Source organism: Episyrphus balteatus, chromosome 1, assembly GCF_945859705.1.
Source record: "Episyrphus balteatus chromosome 1, idEpiBalt1.1, whole genome shotgun sequence".
Taxonomy (NCBI): domain Eukaryota; kingdom Metazoa; phylum Arthropoda; class Insecta; order Diptera; family Syrphidae; genus Episyrphus; species Episyrphus balteatus.
In genome coordinates this window covers 163360885-163384265 of record NC_079134.1, presented here as the reverse complement: position 1 = coordinate 163384265, position 23381 = coordinate 163360885, and the positions used below count along the sequence as shown (strand labels likewise).

At 32.3% G+C, this 23381-nt stretch overlaps 2 protein-coding genes and 1 long non-coding RNA gene across 6 annotated transcripts; 1 reads left to right on the top strand and 2 right to left on the bottom strand.

The window, feature by feature from the left end:
• Positions 1–1547: 1547 nt before the first annotated feature.
• LOC129905160 (YY1-associated factor 2) lies at positions 1548–12344 on the bottom strand. Of its 4 annotated transcripts, none has more exons than XM_055980565.1 (3): positions 11833–12343; positions 4766–5110; positions 1548–3417 (listed from the first exon to the last, which is right to left on the bottom strand). In XM_055980565.1, exons 1-2 carry the CDS (start codon positions 11969–11971, stop codon positions 4770–4772), a joined length of 480 nt encoding a protein of 159 aa, XP_055836540.1. In that variant the 5' UTR covers positions 11972–12343; the 3' UTR covers positions 1548–3417; positions 4766–4769. The 4 variants fall into 4 exon arrangements, with proteins under 4 accessions (XP_055836540.1, XP_055836538.1, XP_055836541.1 ...); XM_055980563.1 differs by lacking the exon at positions 1548–3417 and adding an exon at positions 3768–4690 and having other exon boundaries at positions 11833–12344; XM_055980566.1 differs by lacking the exon at positions 1548–3417 and adding an exon at positions 3768–4690 and having other exon boundaries at positions 4766–5083; positions 11833–12327.
• A 3657-nt stretch (positions 12345–16001) lies between these two features.
• LOC129906143 (cytoplasmic dynein 1 intermediate chain-like) lies at positions 16002–17688 on the top strand. Its single transcript, XM_055981794.1, has 5 exons — positions 16002–16365; positions 16421–16712; positions 16769–17126; positions 17185–17345; positions 17407–17688. The coding sequence occupies exons 3-5, from the start codon at positions 16958–16960 to the stop codon at positions 17506–17508; spliced, it is 432 nt and encodes a 143-aa protein (XP_055837769.1). The 5' UTR covers positions 16002–16365; positions 16421–16712; positions 16769–16957; the 3' UTR covers positions 17509–17688.
• A 204-nt stretch (positions 17689–17892) lies between these two features.
• Positions 17893–19358, bottom strand: LOC129906144 (uncharacterized). The gene is made up of 4 exons (XR_008770725.1): positions 19089–19358; positions 18938–19008; positions 18334–18886; positions 17893–18249 (listed from the first exon to the last, which is right to left on the bottom strand). It is a non-coding gene; the product is annotated as an uncharacterized LOC129906144 (long non-coding RNA).
• Positions 19359–23381: the final 4023 nt, after the last annotated feature.

The window sequence follows — 23381 nt, the reverse complement described above, 5'->3', positions numbered from 1 at the left end:
TTTCATTGACCTTTTTTTTTTTGTTTTTTTGTTACTTTTTTTGTTTGTTTTGTTTTTTTTTTTTAGAACAGTTGAACATTGTATCAACTGCCAAACTTTACATTAAATGTACATAAATTGAATGCATTTTTTTTAGCATCTAGTATAGAATTTTACAAACTTTTTATTTTATATTATTATAATTAATTTATTGATTAATTGAATAAATGTTAATATTGTTTATTATTATTTTTTTTTCTTATTTTTTTTGTTATTTAACTTAACTAGTTTTTACAAAACTACAAATTGATTAATATAATAAAAAAGCTGGGTATAAATTTCTATTACAAAAAAAATTATCATCAAACTTAATAAAAAATTATTTTAATACTTTTTATTCCGAAAAAAGAAGTCGAATATTCTTCTCGGATTCTTGTTGGCTCTTGGTGTCTGTGTGTGTGGTTTATTTTTTCTTTTTTTTTTATTTAATCTAACACCTTTATATTGGTTTTTGTTAATAATAATTTAAGTTTTAATTTTTTTTTTTTTTTTGTTTTTCAATTATTCGTTGTCAATATTTAAAAAATCATATTATTTTATAAAATGGAAAACTAACTGAATTAAAAATATATTATTTTTTAAAATGTATTGCAAATTTACACTGATTGCGAAGAAAAATCAACAACGGCATTTTTTTGAGATTTTAATGGTTATCAAGTTTTTTTTTCAAAATTTCACACATTATTGCCATTGGAATAAAATTGATCACAGAAATCAGACATTACTGGATGTCCTATCGAATAAAGAATCGGTTCAAATTCATACGTGTTTAGAACTTTTTTATACCAAGAAAAAAAAAATTGATCGCTACTAGGATGGCCATTTGAATAAACTTAATGACTTTTTTAAGTACCCCAGAATTTTATAGGTACGTGATGTTAATTTTGTGATTCGTAAAAAAAAATTGAGCATTCATGGTCACAGTGAGCCTAAACAAGTTTAAGGTTGACCTAAATGACGACAAAAACTAAAAACGAGGCTTTGTTCCTGAAGGCCTCAACAATAATAATCTGTTTTTACCAAAATCGGATACCCCCCGTAAACGTGTTTTTTTCGAGAAAAATTCATAGCAGCACAAGGCTCGAGTACTATAACTTAGGCGCCGAGAATTGAAAACGGTTTTTTGTAGAGGTATTCAATACAATCATATTTTGTTATGGGAGAAGGGGGCCTATGTTCCCCCCTTTAGGCGGGAGGGGCAATTTTCTATAAAACTACTAAAAAAAATATTTAAAAACAACGGCAACACTTACAGTTATCAATGATACCTTTTTCAAACTATAGTTGTACATTTAATTTTGTCAAGACTATGGATTTCAATACGGGTTAAATCGATAATGTAAACTACCTCAATAAATTCCTTATCAAAAACTGAAAACCATATATGTTCTTAAGCCTTCATGTTTTTGAGAAAATTTAAAAATAGGAAAACTACCTTCTTAATTCCTACAGTGTTTAGTGCATTTATATTCTGGTATCTATAGCTTGAGACAGTTAAACAAAAATGTTTAAAATTAGGAAAACGAAAATAATTAATATCGTCTTTTGAGATATCAATCAATATAGACCTAAATGCACGTCGAATTTTTAGTATGTAAGCAAGTAAGAATTGTTTGGTAGTTCGTTTCCTACATTTCACGGTGCACGAATTGAACCGCATTTAGAGTATTGAAAACGAGTTTTCTACTCCTGAGCAGTTGATACGAAATCTGGACGACTAAGTTTACGAAATAGTCCTGTGGAAGGAACCTTTACCTTTGAAAGTCTGCTGATAAAATTTGTTTTAAATAGTGTCTTACACAAAAAAGGAAATAGGCAGATCCAGGAATGACATGGTATTGGAGACCTTGAGCCCAATTACTTTAGAAAACTACTGTTACTTCGGTTTAGAAAGTTGCGTTAGTTGGAGGATGAAAATCTTTAGATTTTCAATTCTATGTCCTTAGAGGAAACTTTATTCGGTTTACCAAGAAGCTTTAAAAGAAAAGGCAAAAAGACGTCTATATCTTTTTCTTATAAAACCTTGCCTTTATTAATAAAAGGTCTAGTATAATTCGAAACTATTTCCAAAACGCTTTGATTCAGTAGAAGATTTTGTTGCTTCATTTTTATTCAAAATAAACGTTCAACTGCTTCCATATTCCCATTATATTGCCATAATCGTAAGAATACAGCGTGATGTTAGTGGCGCTTTTGTAAGCCTCGAAGTGGAAGCGTTTATAGTTCAATGAGGACAATACCAAGCATATGGTGACGTCCCCAAAAATGACACTCAACAGCACCGACGTGTTCGACAAATTTTCACTATGAGCAGCCATAAAATCAAGGTGGACTTCGTCTACTTAGGCTCTGCTATTTAAACAGACAGCAACACTAGCGCTAAAATAATACGAAGGATTGCTCTTGCCAACCGCTATTTTGGTTTAAAAAGGCAATTGATCAGCAAAGCACTCTCTCGAGCAACTAAAGTGCCCCTCTACAAGACAAGATTCTTATCATTCCTGCTAAATGGTGCAGAGGCATGGACTTTGACGAAGGTAAATGAAAACTTTTTGGTTAGTTACAATAGAAAAATTCTTCGAGCGATTTTTGGTCCCGTCAACATTGATGATTGGAGAAGAATGTTCAACAACGAAATGTACGGGTAAACCTCGTCTAAGGTGAAACACGCTGGCTAAGAAGCTTGTTGGTTGAGGCCCAAATCCACAATGTTTATATGTTTCCACAATTTTGTTCTTTTTAAATCATTCTGATAATATAGAACTTGAATAAAAATTAAAAACTTAAGTCTAGCGTTTCGAAGAATTTGCTTCCCAAAGCCTTTCAAGAAGTCATCCCAGAACACCGAATCTCCACTAATAAATTCGATCCTTATTATTCTTAAAACGACGATTCTTTAAAAGAAAAATGATCAATTTGACTAAAAAAAAAAAAACTATTTTGACAAAAAAAGGGTGTTTCTAAAATCTAGCAAGTCAAGCTACTGTTAAGAACTCAAAATAAAATGTGAATGAATTTTGTACATAAAATTAATTAATTTTAAGAATTTTAATTTATAACCTTTTAACGACATTAAATGGGCAGTCTAGACTTACTATTTTAAGTTTTTACATAGTATTGAATAATATTCGATTGCACTCTTGTCAAATTCTCTTCGCATCAGTAAATGTGATTTCAGTATTAAAAAAAAAAAATGTTAAAATATGTATTTTTTACAAATTAAAATAGGAAACTTAATTTTATATATATTTACCAATTTTTATAAATGCTTACAGGCCTTTCATTTATTATTATTCATCCTCAAAATCAAATTGTTATATTTCCAACATTGATCGGGTTGCTGTTGTATGATGTTGAAGTTTTTTGTTTTCTTTTTTTCTGTTTCACATAAAATTATGTAATAATTTTTCTTTTTTTTTTATTTAAAAAATTACAACTAATAATAATAATTAATAATAATTACAATAATAATATATCAGTCTTTGTTAAAAATACACTATTTCATGTGAGAAGTTGGATAGAGATGCTTGGGTACACTGTAACTGAAAGCCTGTGTTTTTTTACTTTTACTTTTAGTATGATATTTTATAATAAATTGTTTTTGTTTAAATATTGTTTGTTTTGTGTGTGTGTGCATTTTACAGAAGAATTAAAAAAAAAAATAAAAACAAAAAATATACAAAAAGAACACATTGTTTTTAAATTTTAAATTATTTTTTGTTGTTTAAAAAAATGTTTTAAAAAAATGACAAATATACAATTTTGAATTTTGTCTTAGAATTTTTAATAATTAATTTTTGTTTGTTTAAATTTTTAATTTTTTACATCTTATTTAGCGCGCCTCAGAAAATTTACAAACACATTATGTACAATCACTCTGCCGTTTACGAGTTGTATACTTTTGCATTTTGTGATATGTTTTTTTGGAAAATGCAATTCTTCCCCCGCAATGTTTCGAGATCAATAATTTTTTTTTTTTTTTTTGAAAAAATTCGTTTGGCAGAGAACTTACTCATATACATATTTTATCAATCCCAGATTTTAAAAATCATAAATTTTTTGTTTTTCCTTAATTTTCTTATTCTATAATTCTACCATTTTTCTTCTTTTTTTTGTTATCCATAAATACTATTCAAATTTTTATCACACGTTATATAAGAAAAAAATAAAATATAATAAAAAAAATATAAAATAAAAATATATAAACTTTATAACAAAATTGTTCTTTACATGTGTTTGTATAGTTTTTTTTTTTTTTGTGAGATAAAAGGGTGTGTGGTGTGTAGTATTATTTATATAGAAAAAAATGAACAAGAATTGTGTATTTCACGAGGCAGTGAACTTGTCCTCGTCGAACATCCTTTCCTAATTTCTTTAAACTTTCTTATATTTTTTATATTCACAAGAAATTCCATTATTTTGTTCCTTTTTTTTGTTTTATTTAAAAATTAAACTATTCTCTTGATTATTTTTTCTGTTTTGTGATATTTTTTTTTTAAGTTTATATACATTTATGTATATAAATTAATTTTTTATGTTTTTTACTTTTTTTTCTAAAAAGAAAAGAATTATGTAGCTTATTTGATTTTTATCTAAGCGTGCACAACATTTTTTTTTTTTTATTTTTTGTGTGTGCAAATTTTTTATGGGTCTTTTATGAAGAAACCAAAAAAAAAACACAAGAAAATAAAATAGAAAATAAAGAAGACCATGTTTTAAAATTTACCTATTTAACTACGGGAATCATTACTTTCGCTGAAACTTTGTTCACTCGATTCTCTTCGAGTAGCTAATGTCTTCGGTTTGTATTCGGTTATGAACACAGTGACGGAATTAACAGTTACTTCACGTGTTTGTGCTGTCGAACGATCGACGTTTTTCAAACGGGCAGGATATTTTTTATTTTTATTTCTATCATGCCCAGATGATTTGGATGTGGAGGCTGGTTTGGTGCCATTTGGCATTGCACCTGAGGCTCCAGGTAGAGTGGCAGCTTGTTGAGCTACGAGGGCTGAGTTGAGACGGGGTTTCCGTGTTGATGTGCCTGCAAGAAGGCCGAATGAGTTTAATACTGAAAATGCAGAATATAAGAACTGTTTTATCAAGACTTCTGTGTGTGTGTTTATGTATGTTTTGTGAGGTTTTTTTTATTATTATTTTGGTTTGTGTTTTTGTTTGATCCTGAAAATATATATTTTGTATTAATTTGTAGAAGTTTCTGATGTCTTCAGTTGTTCTTTAAGTAAGTAAATGCTGCGTTAGTAGTTTTTAAGATGAGAAGAATTAATGTGTTGACATTCGTTTTTTCTCTTCACTGCTTTTGATATTTGATTAGTTGAATGCGTATATTTTTAGATAAGTTTCCTTAAAAGTACTTCAAATGGGTTTTGTTGAAAACTCTCCATATATTGACAGAGGAGAGATACCGATAACTGCTGCTTCTAAAATGAATTTTATAGCTAAACGATCGCTCTAAGGCTTGTTCCTAGTTTAAAAACAAGTGCGTAGAAAAATAACAATACTACTCAGGGCCAATGTAGCAATGGATAAAGATCAGTGAATACCGAAGAATTGCCTCGATGGTAGCGTCACTAATTCCAATCAAATGAAATATATTTGGTGAACAGACAGCCCCGGCCTATGCATCCGATAGATCAATCTCAGAAGCACTTAAAAAAGCCAGAGAGTTGGAGATTCTTTGGTTATGCAGAGACTTAAAGCAGCAAAGCAGAAGCTTATACAAAAATAAACCCATAATTTCTAGGTGTAGAAAAAAAGTGATGAAAATCAATTTCTTAGACGGAAGAAAAAACGTAAAATATAAAACGGTCGAGTCTAATGAAAATTGCTGTGACACGGGTAGTGTTCGAAAGCTCTATTAAAACTCTAAACAATCTAAGAACAATTTTCAAGTTTCTAAATTTTAAAGTTTCCAAAAAAAAAAATCGTACAATTCTTTACTGACGAACTATTTAAATCAAGAGAAGACAACCTAGTAAATACTATGTTCGATGAATATGTTATTCCAGCGACCTCTTCAAGTAACTACGATGCTAAAAAAGCCTTGGTGGGCTATAAGCATTAAGCACCATGAAGAATTTCCCAAATGAATGTGTTATAAGTTTTATGTTGCGGAGAAGATATCTTTTGTTGTTTATAGCTCACGATTTTCATCTCTAAACTTATATGCGGTGAAAAATCATGTGAAGGGAAAACTAGACAACTGATATTGTGATAACTAGCGTTCGTTTAAGTTGATGACAAAGATTGTAAGTGAGAACGACCATCTAGCTAGCGGAAAATAATAAGAATCAGACGCGTGGACAATGATTATCATAAACCGAAGATTATTGTGGCTTTCAGAACCCAATTTTCAAATGTATCATTCAATAAATTCGAAAAATAGTTTGAGCGAATGTACATGCATACAGCCAATATTTTTAATAGGAGTAAAGTCACTTTGGGTTCGTAAATTATTATTTTTTTAGACATTTTCGGTAGTTGTACTTGTAAGTACTTCTTTGACTTTGGCCTATTTCACGAAATGCATTTTACAATCACAAATTTGTGGTACCTAATACTTTTTTTTTTACAAATTTGTTACTTTTTGTATGCAATTTAACATTTGTGCAACAGAATTTGTTCATTGTTTTACAATTTTTTGTGAAAAAGTGCTTGGTAATTTTAGTTTGTAAGTTATTGCAATAGGCCACTATTGCATAGGTTGTTAAAGCAGCCCTACTGTCAAATAGAACGGCAATAGCCCTGTTCCTTTGGGAGGTGGCAAAGTACTACTAGTAGTTTACTAGCGATTTTCAATGGAACGCACTTTCAACGAATTCAATACAAATCGTATAAATCGTAAATCTACTCGGGAAGAGGATTTGACAAAGTTCAGTAGACTGTTGCCTGAGATTTCGGATAGTTCTTTTAATTCATTAAAGATATAGTTCCCTAAAAATGTTGTCCTAGTGCGGAAGAGTGCTGGACAGTGACAGAGGAAGTGAGCAGTGTTTTCCTTTTCGTCCATCCGTACTAAGCCCCATTTTCTTTTTATGGTAGCCTAGTAGGTTAGTCCCGTTAAGACGCCTATAAGGGATCTTAAGGTTAAATTAAAAGATGAAAAATACAACTCAAAGAAAAATGCATGAAATTCTTATTAGGTTAGCCGAGGCAATACTATTTGACTAATATAATAGCAACATGACTTTAAACTCCTGGAGTAAAACAAATACAAAGACACGCGCATTCAGTTGGTTTTAGACACGGTAAAATTCTGACTTTAAGCTGACATTTTTTGAAGTCAACCCGGGGAATTTCTTATGATAGAGCAATGAAATGTTGGAGTTGTTGTCACATTATAGATTATGACAATCATCTGTGAAAGAAATAAGTTAAAATCTACTTCATAAAGGTTAGTAAAAGAAATTATGTTGAATTCCTTACGGCACTAATACCGGTCCTAGTCCTAAAGTTAGTACTCAAATCGGTATCAACTCATTTCTTCACTCAGGTACTAAGCACTAGAACTATCAATTTAGGACCGAGTACTAGTTAGGACTCGGTACTAGCTAGCTCTTCAAAATTAGGTTATTATACCAATCGTTAGTACTCAAATCGGTACCAAGTAATTTCTTCACAAAAGTACTAAGCTATAGGACTGTCAAATTGGTACCGAGTATTAGTTAGGACTCGGTAATATTTAGGACCTCAAAATCGGTAGGCTAGCGGCATTAATACTGAAATCAAACCAGTGAATTTCATTTTTTACCGATTTCCAAAAAGGAGGAGGTATTCAAGTCGTCTGTATTTTTTATTTTTTATGTTTGTTACCTCATAACTTTGGACTGAGTGAACCAGAATGTCCAGCACAAATTATTCTTGCTAGAAGAATTCTGTTTATAGACATTGTGGAAAGCCATTAACAATTAAATTTACACTAAAGTCTAGAAACGTGTGGTCAGAAAACCTACGGCTGTCTCGAGTCACCAACAAGTCATGATAAAATAATGCTAGTCGCATTATAATTTAAAAAAAGCATAATCACAGGAATGCGTTTTTTTTTTTTAAACTTGTCTTTTTATTTTATTTTTATTAAAATACATTTATGTTCCAAACGTCTATCCAAAACTTAACTTAAGATGGATCTGCTGAATTAATGTCGACGATCCGCCGTTTCTCAGCCTCGTCCATATTTTTCTTTTTATTATTTTATCCTTTTTTCTATTTTTAATTTTGTAAATTCGCTCAAAAATATCAAAATAAAATTGTTCACTTATCAAAATACATATAGTCATAATGATAGTTATACCAGATTTATACGTACTAGTTCTTAGTACTCTCTTGTGAACTTAGATCGGGTCCTATATATGTGAAGAAATGCTCGGGTCCTAACTTTTCATTAGGACCGAGTTCTAGTGCTGGTACCTGGTCTAGCTAGGTCTGGTACTTAGCTGACTTAGGACTTTTGTGAAGAAATTGGCCGTTAGATGTTGTCTTTGACTCAGTGTCGAAATGCTATGTTTTCCTAATGAAAGTTGCGTATTTGATCTTCCTAGAGACCATTGTAGCCAGAGGTTCACAGGCCTCGGAATGTAAAGAATTCATTGGACCCAATCCTTTTTTTAATGAAAACTCCCGAGGAAGAATTTTTCTGGGAAGATAGGGTCCCAATCGAAAATTGTCGGATTTCCTTTTTTTTTTTTTCTTTTAAAACTTCATCTTTTTTTTCTATAGAAGAACGGAGAAGCTTTAAGTGGAACTGTTTAAGTTTATTTTTTCTAGATAACTAGAATGTTCATAGAAAAAGTCTTCTATATGGAGTTTTTTTTTTTTGTATTGTTTGGTTATTAGGTATTACTCTGAGTCAATTTAAGGTAAACTTTAAAGCGTACTAATTTAGCAGAAGTTTACATACATACAGCCATGGACAGAGAAATAGCACACTATTGAGAAAAATCATGCGAATAGAATTTTAGATATTAGGAATGCTTTTTATAAATTGTTTTCTTTTGGTATATTATCGAAATAAAGTGATGGAGACAAAAATATCTTAAAAGTACCGTTATTTTCTATATTTATTTGCACTAGCAATATAATGCTTTTTCTGTCTCTTTCGCTAGTGAACACAGAAATAGCACACATTTGTTTAACCGTTAAGTTTTTATTCCGCGTTCAAAAGTTGTAGACGAAAATGCATTCATTTTATTGCTACTATTTAATTAACAAGTATTTTAAAAAAAAAATAGGCAGAAAACATCATTAAACTGCGAAAAAAGGGAGAATTACTTTCGAGCCTCATAGTCAAGGGAAAAATCCTTCTTAATTAGCTTAAACTCTAAATTTTTCGAATAAATGATGGATAAAGCCATTTATTTGGAAAGAGCAAATAGAAATTTAAACTCTGAAATTAAATTGCGTTAACTTCTTCCCCGCAAAACGTCCATACGAGTGGATAGAGCGATCACAAAGAAACGCAAATGTGAGCCTTTTAAGTCATCTCGCACGATTTTGCCCGAAGTAAATATAGAATTCGGCGAAAAAAGTGTCAAGCAGACTTTTAATAAGGATACTTAATGATGCTGAGTTGTACAGACAGGTAAGCAAGAAAAATCCAATGATATAAAAAGACACATGAAAGATCACCTAACATTAGCTATAAAACATCTGAATAAAAACATGCTGTTTTGAATGAGAGTCTTTTGGAGTGATGAAATAAAGGTTAACCGCATTGGAACCGATGACAAAACATTTGTCCATCGCCTAAAATATTAAAAGGACAAGCCAAAGTATTATCTCAAGACGATGAAACTAAGAGGATAGGATTTGATGGTCTGGGGCGCATTTTCCTGGCATGGTAAGGACCCATTGGTTAGGTGGATGGCAAAATTGATAAATTCTTTTGTTCTTAATATTACATTAGAATACCGAGGAACCATATTTCTCGCCAGTTAATTAGATATTCATACATGACAATCACCCAAACATGCATCAGAAATAGTACAAGATAGGTTTTCGGACGAAAAAATCGATGTTTGCACCTAGCCATCTCAAATTCACAATCTTAACACCATAGAAAACTTATAAATTGATGTCAAGGTTAAGCGTGGGAAAAGGAAATTCAAAAATTCAAACGATCTTTGGGCCAGAATCAAAGAAGCGTGGTGCCGTACTCCACAAAGTGGATACCAGACGTTAGTTGAAAGTTTACCAAAGAGGTGCGAAAGAACTTTGAAAAACTGTGGTCTACTAACAAGTTACTAACTTAGTAGTATTGAATTTATTGGAAATTGTAAGAATTTTTGCTTAGGAATGATTATTTTTATGATTTTCGGAATGTGGGCTATTTCTTTGTCCACAAGAAAAAAGGGTATTCTCTAGAAATTATATTTTTAAAAATTGAATTGAAATAAAATAATTTATAATTTTATTAATTTTATGAATTCCCATAAGCTAATGCATGCCCTGATGTAAAAATTATAACATATAAGTTAAAAGGTCCCAAATAAATCCAATTTTTGTAAAAAAAAATCAAAAGTGTGCCATTTCTTTGTCCATAGCTGTACATACATTCAACATCAGCTTTTTTCCCATTTCGTTTTGATGGGTGGGACAACACTTTTGGCGTTCCAAATAGATATTCGACTCCGTGCAGTGATATGATAAATTAAGTGGTTTAGCTAAGTGGAATATTTGTCTTTGAAATCTCAATGGAAAAGCATTTTGTTGCAAGAAAAGGGCGAAGCTTATTATTGGATGAATTTGAAGCTATGTAGGTACTTTCAAATTGGAAACAAGTAGGCTGATGAAACAACAGTGTCGTAGCATCCAGTAGCAGGAGATCTTTGTCTATTTTTCTTTGCAAATGACCTGATTACTGTCCTAGCTAGAATTTAGTTTTGCAGAGGCAAGTGCTGGACGTGCATTAGTAAAATAAAGCTATGAGCTAGTCTTGTTACTCAAATAATGATAACTTCTGAATTTGTTTGCTTAAAATGTGTGTGTATCTGCATTTTTCATCACACTATGGAAGATCATAGATTCAGATTAACGACGCTGCTGTAATGGAGTTAAAAAAAATGTTTCTTATCGACTTTTTCACCCTATTTCGTCATTTCTACTTCGAATCAATCAATTTTTAATTCAGATAGTGGCTATTTTCGGTCTAACTATTTATTTGTCTTATTAAAAGCCATAAATACACATACGACAATCACAACATAAATTGTAACTAGTATCAAGTGGTTTGTCCCAGTTAAGTCAGTAACAATTACAAATTGTATTCAGAAAAGAAAAAAATAAATAAAAGAAATTCTTGCATTCATTCCACCTACAACACGCAGCTCAGAGATCCCACAACACGAAGCAATGCAAAGAAACAAAACAAACAAATCTCAACTCGACTCGAAAATATAATAAAAAAAATTGGCACACACTCTTTTTCTTCTCTCCTCCTCACGAAGAAGAAAAGAAGGTGGGTTGGGTTGGGCAATTGGATGGCGAAGGCGATGGAAATGGTGAGGCAGGCATTTTGCATTTTTTTTATTTCGATTGAGAACGAGGACACAGATTACAAACATTTTTTTTTTGTTCATTTTTTATTCGTTTCTTAGAAAAATGGAAAAAAACGCAATATGCGCGTTGCTGCTCCTTGTTCTTAACAAAAATAGATTTTTAATTGTTTTCAACACAAAATGAGAAGAAAAAAACAAGAAAAAAATAGAGATAATTTAACTTTTTTTTTGCAATTTCTTTTTTTTTTTTGTATTTTTTTATTTTATTGGGATCACTAACCTTTACGTACGTCACACATTCGGCATTTGAATGCTTCAGCTGTGTTTTTATAAGTACAAACACTGCAGTCCCAAAAATTGTCTTCGATCGCCTTCGATTGTCTTTTTTGTCGTCGCACTGGTGATTTTTTATGGTCCATTATAATTTTTTTTCTGTGTGTTTTTTTTCTGTTTTTATGGATTCGGTTTTTCGATTGTTTCGAAGTTTATTGTTTTATTTCACTTTATTCGGATTTGTATTTGTATAAAAATTTATATGAAATTATATAAACAACGAATAGAAAAATCACTTTTTTTTTTTTTCTTGATGGAAGTCGAGAAGAGGTTTTTTTCTTTCTTTATAATTCCGAGAGTTGGTAATCAGAAAAAAAAAAGCTAATCAAAGCTGAGCTGACGTTTCTCTGATGGTGTACTTGCTTGCGAAAGGAGAAAAGGACAGCCATGTTTGTTTTTTTCGTATATTCGAATTTTCGAATGATGATGGCTGATTTCGAATTATTTTGATTATTGTGAATTGGTCTATGGAGGGCGTTAGGATGGAAACAGAATGACTAAGTCAGCTATTGCATGAAGCCTCAAGAGGCGCGACTCTTTTTTCGAATTTTCTTTTGATAATCATTCTGTGAGGCGCGTACTATTACACGATGCCTCTTGAGTCGAAGACTCAAATTTGACATTTCTCTTTTGATTTAAGTATTGTTGTTGTTGTATTCCACCAAGAAGCAAAAAGAAATGAAAGGGAATGTTGAAAAAAGAAAGAGTGGAAAAAGAAACGTCAAAAAAGAGTCTCAGAATTTTGGCCCACGACTCTCCGGTCGGATAATTTTTTGTTTTATCTTCTTTCTCTTTTGCACTCATTGGTTTTGAAAAGAGGCGCGCCTCTTGAGGCTTCATGTAATAGCTGACTAATATAATTTTCTTAACAAAATCTTATTGAATTTAGATTGAACGATTTGTTCATATGATTTTGTTTGTATGAAAAGAGTGAAGGCTTGGCCACACCAAAGGGTACATGCATTAGCGGTACGGGTAATTGTATGAAAAAAATTCCAAATTGACACATCAACGTTCAGATCTCGAATTTTTTTCATACAATTACCCGTACCGCTACCGCATGTACCCTCCGGTGTGGCCAAGCCTTGAGTGAAGTGAGTTAGAACTTCTGAATAGGGTTTTTTTTAAAAAGAAAATTTACTATATATACATATAATGGTTATACTGTGTTTTATCCTCATGAAATTATATGATGATTTCTTGGGATTAAAATAATTTTTAGGCACTTGGTACCAATGTCCAACTAGTACAACAGCTGCTATAAATTGAGATCTCGCAGGTACTACTTTTTATACAGCTTGTATTGAGCTTGCTTCAGAATTTGACTGCTTATAGAAGTTCGGACTTGTTTAGCTACTTCTAATAAGTTGTTTAAATACTGTTAAAAGCTGCGTTCCTTTGGAAATATTTATCTACTTTTTAGTACTTAAAGCTGCTTTGAACTACTTTTTCAGTATAGCAAAGTAGTTCAAAGTAGTTTTAAGTACTAAAAAGTAGATAAATATTTCCAAAGGAACGCAGCTAAAGAAACTTAAACGAAGAAAGCTTGCTTTTCGGATAAGCCTGCTTAATGAATTTATAGAAGCTTAACAGAAATTACCAAGTTTTGTATTTGATTTTTGGTTTTGATATTAAATAATCTAGCTCGGACACTTTTTGGTTTTGACATTAGGTGTGTTTTTTACTACCACCGGTCTTAAGGCTTGGCCACACCGGAGGGTACGCGGTAGAGGTACAGGTAACGGTACGGGTATTTGTATGGAAAAAATTCCAAACTGACACATCAACGTTCGGGTGTGGAATTTTTTTAATACAAATATCGTTGCCGCTACCCGTACCGCTACCGCGTACCCTCCGGTGTGGCCAAGCCTTTAACTGGACAAAAAAAACGCCTCAGGGCTTAACCTGGAATCTTGGCAGCACTGTATATTGAATGTTCCGAAAACAGCAGACACAACAAAAATTTAGAATTGTCATATTTTTCGCTTTCGTCATTTTTTTGTATTTTTCATGTATGTTTTACAAAGAGATACAAAAATGTATGCTAGCAAAACTATTTTAATACATTTTGTCCTTCCAAACGTGAGTTTTCACGTTTTTAAACAAATTCTAAACAATTTATGAAAATATTAGTTTGGTAGCACAGATTTAAAACTCTTCAAAAAGTTAAGCCCAGAGAAATCTCCGGGCTAAACAACTAAGCCCAAGGGGCTAAGGTGTTGTTGTATTTAACATGTAAATTGCTTAGCCCAGACTGCGTTTTTTTTGTCTACCTAAGACCGGTTGTAATAAAAAACACACCTATTGAATAATTTAGCTCGGACATTTTTTTGCTATTTGAACTGATTAAGTTTTTGATTTCATTAATGATTATACTAGGATGGCCGAGTGGGTAGAGTGGTGGACTACCACCAAGCAGATACGAAGTTCGATTCCTGGTTGTGGTAAAAAAAATTATATTCTTTTAAAATTATTATTAAAGGCTTGGCCACACCGGAGGGTATGCGGTAGAGGTACGGGTAGCGGTAACGATATTTGTATGAAAAAAATTCCACATCTGAACGTTGATATGTCAGTTTGGAATTTTTTTCATACAAGTACCGTTACCTCTACCCGTACCGCTACCGCATACCCTCCGGTGTGGCCAAGCCTTAAAGGCTTGGCCACACTGGAGGGTATGCGGTATAGCGGTAACGATATTTGTACTAAAAAAATTCCACACCTGAACGTTGATGTGTCAGTTTGGAATTTTTTTCATACAAGTACCCTCACCGCTACCCGTACCGCTACCGCATACCCTCCAGTGTGGCCAAGCCTTAAGGCTTGGCCACACCGCAGGGTATGCGGTAGAGGTACGGGTAGCGGTAACGATATTTGTATGAAAAAAATTCCACATCTGAACGTTGATATGTCAGTTTAGAATTTTTTTCATACAAGTACCGTTACCTCTACCCGTACCGCTACCGCATACCCTCCGGTGTGGCTAAGCCTTTAAAGGCTTGGCCACACCGAAGGGTACATGCGGTAGCGGTACGGGTAATTGTATGAAAAAAATTCCACATCTGAACGTTGATGTGTCAGTTTGAAATTTTTTTCATACAATTACCCGTACCGCTCCCGCATGTACCCTCCGGTGTGGCCAAGCCTTAAGGCTTGGCCACACCGGAGGGTACGCGGTAGAGGTACAGGTAACGGTACGGGTATTTGTATGGAAAAAATTCCAAACTGACACATCAACGTTCGGGTGTGGAATTTTTTTAATACAAATATCGTTGCCGCTACCCTTACCGCTACCGCGTACCCTCCGGTGTGGCCAAGCCTTTAATAGATATACTAAAAACTAATGGAATGTTATATATTAGGTGTGTTTTTTTGTTTATCTATATAGATTTTGTGCAAAAAAACGACATCGAGATTTTTGAAATCCATGCAAACATTTGGCACCACTGTACATATACTTTGGCAGCTGTCTGTCAAAAATGTTGCTTTTATTTTTTTTTTTTATTTTAACTCCGAAGTGGGAAGGCCATTACATCCATGTTGGATGCAAACAAAAATTTTCATATGGCCATGGCATCCATGTTGGATTCAAAAAAATTTTTTTTTCACAAAAAACCAAAAATGATCTGTATATTCTTAGCTACATTTTAAGACCATGACCATTAACATTAGTTGCGTCGTTCTTGTGTTATAAGCGTTTGAAGGTAGCCATATTGAATTTTTTTTCGATTTTCTTAAAATCAAATGTGAAAACTTTTTTATTTTTATTTCTAATTTTTCGAAAAAACTTTGGTAATTTTATATACATATCTGTTCAACAATCTTATCAGGATCCATTTAAGACTTTTATCTGAAAAGTGCATTGCGTATATCTCGAGATATTAACATTTCAATGCAACCATGTCAAACAAATTTTTGATTATTTTTTTCTATGAGAGTTTTTTTCAAACCTCGTTTTCTCCGCTTTTTTTTTTGTTAATATTTTCAGATATTTCTATATGAACACAACAATTAAACTACCTTGGCACTACTGTTTTTATCGAGAGAAAGTAAAATCTGGATAATTAGGTGTGTTTTTTTGTTTATCTATATAGATTTTGTGCAAAAAAACGACATCGAGATTTTTGGAATCCGTGTTAAAATTTGGCAGCACTGAACATTTACTTTGACAACTGTCTGTCAAAAAGTTTGCTTTTGCTTTTTTATTTAAAAAATTAAAATTTAATAAAACAAAGCTCTAAACAAAATGAGAGAAAAAAAAAAAACAAACAAAAAAAATCGTAGAATTGTTCCTGTTTTACCTATGCTTACTTATGATGCCCAAGGAGATGACGAACAGAGATCGCTGCCACACATCGACAATGGGTTCCATTCCAAACTACCACCAGGAATTCTACCACATGGTTTGCCCACTATGAAGGAAGTTGCATCAGCCATAACACCACTTGAACACAAAAAAGAACCTGAAGAGAAAAATAAAGTAAGTGAATTTTTTCTCTCCTCTCTTTACATTAATTTAACATTTGTGCTTTCAGTTAAGGAACTATCGGAAGAACAAAAACAGATGATCATCTTGTCGGCGGACTTTCAAAGGTTTGTTTTACCCGCTGGACGTGTCTTCGAAAGGGCTCTATCTGAGAATGTCGACATCTACACCGAATACATTGGAGGTGGTGATAGGAGTCAAACGATGAGAGGACACATGCTAGGTTGTCATTGAATCGAGATTTCCACGAAGACCGATGGTCTAAGAATCGATGCGTCACTTCAATGGATTGGCCAACACATTTTCCTGAACTGGTTGTTGTTTCATATCACAATCATGAGGTTTGCATTTGTATTTTTTTCTACGATTCTATCTAAAACCCACTAAATTTTTTAAGGAGAGTCACAATGAACCAGATGGTGTTGTAATGGTCTGGAACACAAAATATAAAAAACAAACACCCGAAGATGTATTCCATTGTCAAAGTGCCGTTATGTCAACATGCTTTGCTAAACCAGCAGAGCACCTCTAAGTGCAACTGCACATACGCATCCAGTATATTGTTTGCAAATGGTTGGCACACAGAATGCAGACAATGTGTTATCGATCTCATCCGATGGCAAGCTTTGCTCATGGAGATACACTGGAATTGCAGCCACGGCAATCGAACCCAATTGCTATCAGTTGCATGTCCTTTCCATCGAATGAGATTAACAATCTGGTTATGGGTAGTGAAGATGGCAATGTTTATTATGGTAAAAGTTTGTTGTGATTTTTCATTTGCTTATAAATAAATTGTTGTTTCTACTCAAGCTTATCGACATGGAATACGTTCGGGTGTGTCTGAAGTCTATGAGAAACATTTGGGTCCAGTGACGGGAATATCAACTCATCCAAATCAATCTACAACAGATTTTGGTGATTTGTTTCTTACATCGTCCATTGATTGGACAATAAAGTTATGGAGTCTTAAGGTGAAATTTAATATCTACTATAACGACCAATATGTATTACATTTTTTGTATTTACTTGTAGGACACTAAACCATTATATTCATTTGAAGAAAATTCAAATTATGTTATGGTCTCCAATTCATCCCGCCTTGTTCGCTTCTGTCGACGGCAGTGGTCGCCTTGATTTATGGAATACCGAAGTGCCCTCGGCATCGGTGATTGTTTTTTTTTTTGTTTTGTGTATGTATGATAATGAAAATTAGTAAAAGAGTATTTACTGAGTAGGTACCTACTTATGAAAAAAAAAAAAACATGAAACAAAAATGTTAAATAAATATATAGGTAAATTTTGTCAAAAGCTGAGTAATTCTTTCTTTGAGTATGTTTTTTATTTCTAAAAACTAATACAAAGTTATGTGTTGAATTTTTTATGGAAACATTTTGTAAGTCTGATGTAAAAGTGCAGTTCCGAGATTATGCAGTGAGGCGCGCACAAATTTGTTCATTTAATTTTCATATCGGATTGGAAACTTGTCAGATAAATCTTAATGAGAAAAAGCAAAACGGATTACGTTTTAATTTTGCAATTTGCAATTTAATAATAAAATAACTTATTTCTAAGATACATTTAAAATTTTGATGGCACAAAGGGGGTCTAACGTTAAATAATAATGACAAAGTTATAAAATATAAACAAATATAATACATGGATAAACTTAGTTTAAAAAGTCTGCCGTACTCGAGTTGTTCAGACCCGGATGTCCAGTTGTAGGGTTGGTTAAGTTGGGTTGGGAATCCATGTGTTTTGCCTTAATTCCTCCCTCTGCATAACTGTTTAGGAGGGGAAAGCAATTGCGAAGAAGATTCATGCAGATTTTCTCGGGAGCTCGATGGGGGCTTTAGACCCATTTGTAGAAGACATGTCCTACAGAAACAAAACGACATCAATGCAGGCAGAGTACATAAGGAATATATCGAACCAAAAAAGGAGAATCAATAAAAATATTACCTGCAACCAATTGGGGAGCTAAATGATGCTCTGAAACAATTACCACTTTCAACATGCCATTTGTTTCCACACTTCACTTATCATGCACATGTCGTCCAAGTTTGAACGCAGTGAAGCGATCTCTTATGAAATGGTTTTTCATCAACGGGAGCTGAAGGATTTTTGGGTGTTGAATGAGCTGCATAATGCAATGTTAGGATTGTCTTGCTTGTTGCTGTCTGCTGTTTGGGATGAAAAGTGTTTCCTGGGGGAATATGTGTCGGGAGGTATGTTTGTATTTGCTTTTCTTCGCAGCGCACGCATACATGACGTGTATCATTTTAAAAATGTAAGAGACTGTTTTTGTGGTGAGCATTCTAACGATGCAATTTATTAACAACAAGAGCTTTGTTATCATTTATTCATGTTGATCGTCTAAGAATAGACGTTTTCGCAAACGAGCGCGCATTCCAAGAGCATTTGACATTACATTTTGGCTGTGAGGGTTGAAGGTACCGACACGATTAAGACCCAAGCGCATAGTACACAGAATTCTTCTTTTGTGAAATAATTCCTAGAAAAAAAGATTAATACGCTAGTTCATTGTAAGAATAAATTGATTTACTTTCCATCTCCTTTTCAGGTTTTTTTCTTTAATTTTGGGGAAGATATCGCACTCTTGCAAACACGTGAATCCTAAAATTATTAAATTAAAAAAAAAACCAAAGTTTATCGTACAATTTTCATCTTTTTCCAAAAAATATGCTTATACTTACATTGATTTGTGTTGTTTGTTATTCCTAATTGAATTCAATTTTAAATATTAAATTTTTTTTTGTCATATATCTGTCAACTGCAGCTGTCGTTTATTGGAATCTGACATTTAATAAGTGTAATGTACCTTGGCAGTACTGTTTTCTATCGAGAGAAAGTAAAATCTGGATAATTATCTGGATTTTTCAAAAATCTATACAGATAAAGTTTTTGTTGTAATTAACACGTAAATTGTTTTCATTTCAAAAATCTCGATGTCGTTTTTTTGCACAAAATCTATATAGATAAACAAAAAAACACACCTATTATCTGGATTTTTCAAAAATCTATACAGATAAAGTTTTTGTTGTATTTAACACGTAAATTGTTTTGATTTCAAAAATCTCGATGTCGTTTTTTTGCACAAAATCTATATAGATAAACAAAAAAACACACCTATTATATCAGATCAAAAGATAAAATTCATGATTTAAAACCAGTTAAAAAAGAATTCTTTTTTGTTTTTGTAGTTTTTTTTAATTTCGATAAGTCATGTATTAAAGAGCTATACAAGCTCTTCCGAAGCTATCTGTCAAATCTCAAAGCTTCGGTAGAGCTTCGGTAAAGCTTCGTTTAAGATCCTTATAGAGGGTCAAATTTGTATAACGTTCTCCTTTTTCCATGCCCAACAACCTTACTAAAGTTTAAAAGAAGCTGAAATGTAGCTTTTGTAATACCTTAACCGAAGCTGAAATGTTAGTTGGGTGGCCCTTAGTATTTTATTCGCTAATTTTTTTAATAAAATTAACTTTAGAAACGTATTTCATTTGTTTCATCTACTCGATAGTAAATTTCATTTGGCAATGGATTCAGAGAATTCTCAAAGCATGAAACCTCAACTAATAATATTTTTTTCTCACAAGCACAATTACTTTGTGAAAACGCGTAGATATAAACCTTGTTTGTTTTAAAAAAAAATCTAAATATTGTGCTTTCGTTTTTAAAGATTTTCTATTTAGAAAAGTTGTCAAAAAATTAGTTTGAAAATTTTCTCTTCTGCACTATTTTAGTTTTTAGGCCAAAAAAATTTAAAAAAAAATTTTTTTTCATACAAATGTAAACCCAGAAAATGTACATTCAGCATGTACAAGAACCATTGCTCAGAATGGACAATTCAAAAGAAGTATTGTGAACTAGTTATTTGGTTTATCCAAACCTAAGGTGGAAACATATTTTTTTTTGTAGACCCTTGTCGTTTTCCATTGGAAAACTTTAATACAAATGGATTTTCTAAAGACCAGTCACTATGAACCTCGTTTTGACGATAAAAAACAATAAAAGACGTTTTTAAAGTTGTTCACGAATAAACTCACTCACTGGTTTCAGGTTATGACTGAACGACTTGATTTTAGCCGCACAATATGCCGCCGCTCGAGAAAAGTCGAATTGGACATTCTACTATGAAGATAACAACTTCGATCAACAGTAGATTTTCTTGAGAACAGCTACATCAAAAATATTCGCCACATGGCAAAAATTACTTCAGAATAGTCGCCATTATGATCTAATAGAAAAATCAATAAGGACTAATTTACAGGTCCATTATGCAAAATTATGTACGCTCTTAGAAATTTCTTTGTTTGTATTGGAAAATTCGTACTTCTATATACCAAGGCCAAGGAGGGGCCACGGGTCGTTTGAACGCGACACTACTCGAAGTGTCTTGCACTCCAAATTTTTTGATGCAGAAATGTTCCGTGGGGCCCAATTCCGCAAGAGTGAATTCTTCTCTGTACACGAGAAAAAAAAAGTGTAAATTGCCTCGAGAACTCTTGCGAAATTGGGCCCCAGATGCTTCACATTTCGATTGTGGCAAAAAAACATGACTTAAAGCATAACTACACTCAGAGAAAAAATAACTATTTTAATAGTTAAAACCGGAATAACTATTTTTTCGCTGGGTGTAAAACAGCCATTTTTTTTCAAAAAGTCAAAAATGTGAAAGTTGTCTAACTCATATTTTGACAGTTTTTTGGACGGATAAAAATTTAACAATAATGCAGAAAGCTTTTTTGTAGACAGGAACAATGTTTGTGCTTTTTTTTCCAGAAACAAATGGCGCATGAAAGAAAAAAAGTTCTTTTACTCTTGTAAATTTCCCAGTTTTTGCAATAAGTGGCCATTGTAGTGAAATTTACATTTGAGCAAGCGGACATTTTGCAATTATGTCAGTTTGACACGAAGACATTTAGATCTGTTTAGTTTTCTTATCTTCCTAGTATAAAAATTCTGTTTGTTTAGCAATTTGAACTACGAACTAAATGAAAGGCATCAAAACAATAAAAAGTACAAAAAGTAAAAAAAATACCATTATGCAATGGACAAAATGGGCACCTTCAGGAAATATTAGGGATTAGACATTTACGGCCATATTATTCACTAGTTTAAAAAATACATCTGGATGTAAGGAAATTGAAATGTCAAAAATAAATCCATATCCATAATAATCACTATCACTATCTTAACTATTTTTTTAACTATTTTCATAGCTAAAATTGGGATAACTATTTTGGATTTGGAATTATTTTTACATCCAGATGTATTTTTTAAACTAGTGAATAATATGGCCGTTAGTCAAAACGTCATTTTCATAGGGAAATATGATGTAGGTATGTAAACAAGTTGATTGAGTTATAGCCTGTTTTCGCTAGACCCCATGAAATTTTTAATAACAAAAGAAACAAGATTTAATATATTGTAATACCAGATTGCGGATAGAAAAGTGAAAACCGGCAAATTTTGTTAAGAAAGGCATATGATTTGAAACTGTTTGTCGAGAAGAGAACTGCAATTTTGGCTTTTGGGAACATAATCCTCATGGAGTGATTATGTACATTGTACATACTTCATTTTTGGTGTAAAGTTGTTTCAAGGTGTTTAAAGAAAAGATTTTGGTTAGAGTATATTTTTGGGAGCGGGTCAAAATTCTGACTTCAAAATTCTGCTTTTTTCAAGAAAATTCTGTTTTTCAAAATTCTGCTTTTCAGAATTCTGCCAGCATTTTTTTTAACAAAAAAATTCTGCTAATTCTGCTTTTTATTTGCTAAATATCAATAGTTTTTAGTTTTTCTCTAAAATACGGATAATAGAAATATTGTATTTCCGTTTTTTTTTTAATCACTCATGTCTGCTCTTCCCTTAAATCTTTAATTAGTTATTACAATTTTCTCGAAAACGGCTAAACGATTTTGATTAATTTTCGTATACGTAATATTCAAACAATTGCAATAAAACGGAATTTTTAGTTTTTCTCAAAAAAGTCTAATAACAAAAAACAAAAAAATTTTATTTAACAAAAATTTGGTCTCCATGTCTGCTCTTCCCCTACATCAGGCATGTCAAACTCGCGGCCCGCGGGCCGCATACGGTCCACAACGAATAACTTTGCTGCCTTCGAGATTTTTAATAATTTTGAGATTAAGGTTATGATTTATATTTTCTGTTGAAGGCACATTCGCATATTTTTTTAATGAACAAATAAATATAAATATGAAAATAATAGGTAAATATAAAATATAAAATCTAAAATGCAACTTAGCTTTTTGGGATACCAAAAAGGCAAGTGCCCTTCATTTTCTTTGATTTTTTTCCATTAAAATAGAATAATGGCGAATGATATGGAAATGGAGGAATGTGATTTCTAGTGTGACTCTCAAGTAATTTCAAAATTTCTGTGAAGTGGATATGGCCGAATTTTATAAGTATTATTCAGTCAGATTTGGGACAATTTAAAACTGCCATATAAAATCGTTTGCATATTTCGCACAACCTGTCGATGCGAGCACATGTTTTCCAAAACAAAAAATGTAGCTTAAAACGGTCTCCGAACTCAAAAACAAACTGTGAAAAAATGTTGTGCTTTTAGATTCAGCCCATAAAATCTACCCCCAAAAGCATAATAAAAAAATATTTTCAAAAAGAACAAGTACTCTGTACAACTGTAAAACAATCTGAAATTCTGCCGGGGTCAAAATTCTTTTGTCAAAATTCTACTTTTTAAAATTCTGTTTTTCATAATTCATAAAAGCGCGCACTTTTTAACATGTTCCAAATCCTTTTTTAATTTTTGGCAGAATTTTGTAAAACAGAATTATGAAAAGCAGAATTATGAAAAACAGAATTTTAAAAAGCAGAATTTTGAAAGCAGAATTTTGACCCCGGCAGTATTTTGACCCCAACCCTATATTTTTGCATTAATCTTTATAGTCCTTACCTTTGTTTATTCGTAAAAAAAAAAACCCAACTCCAAAATAATA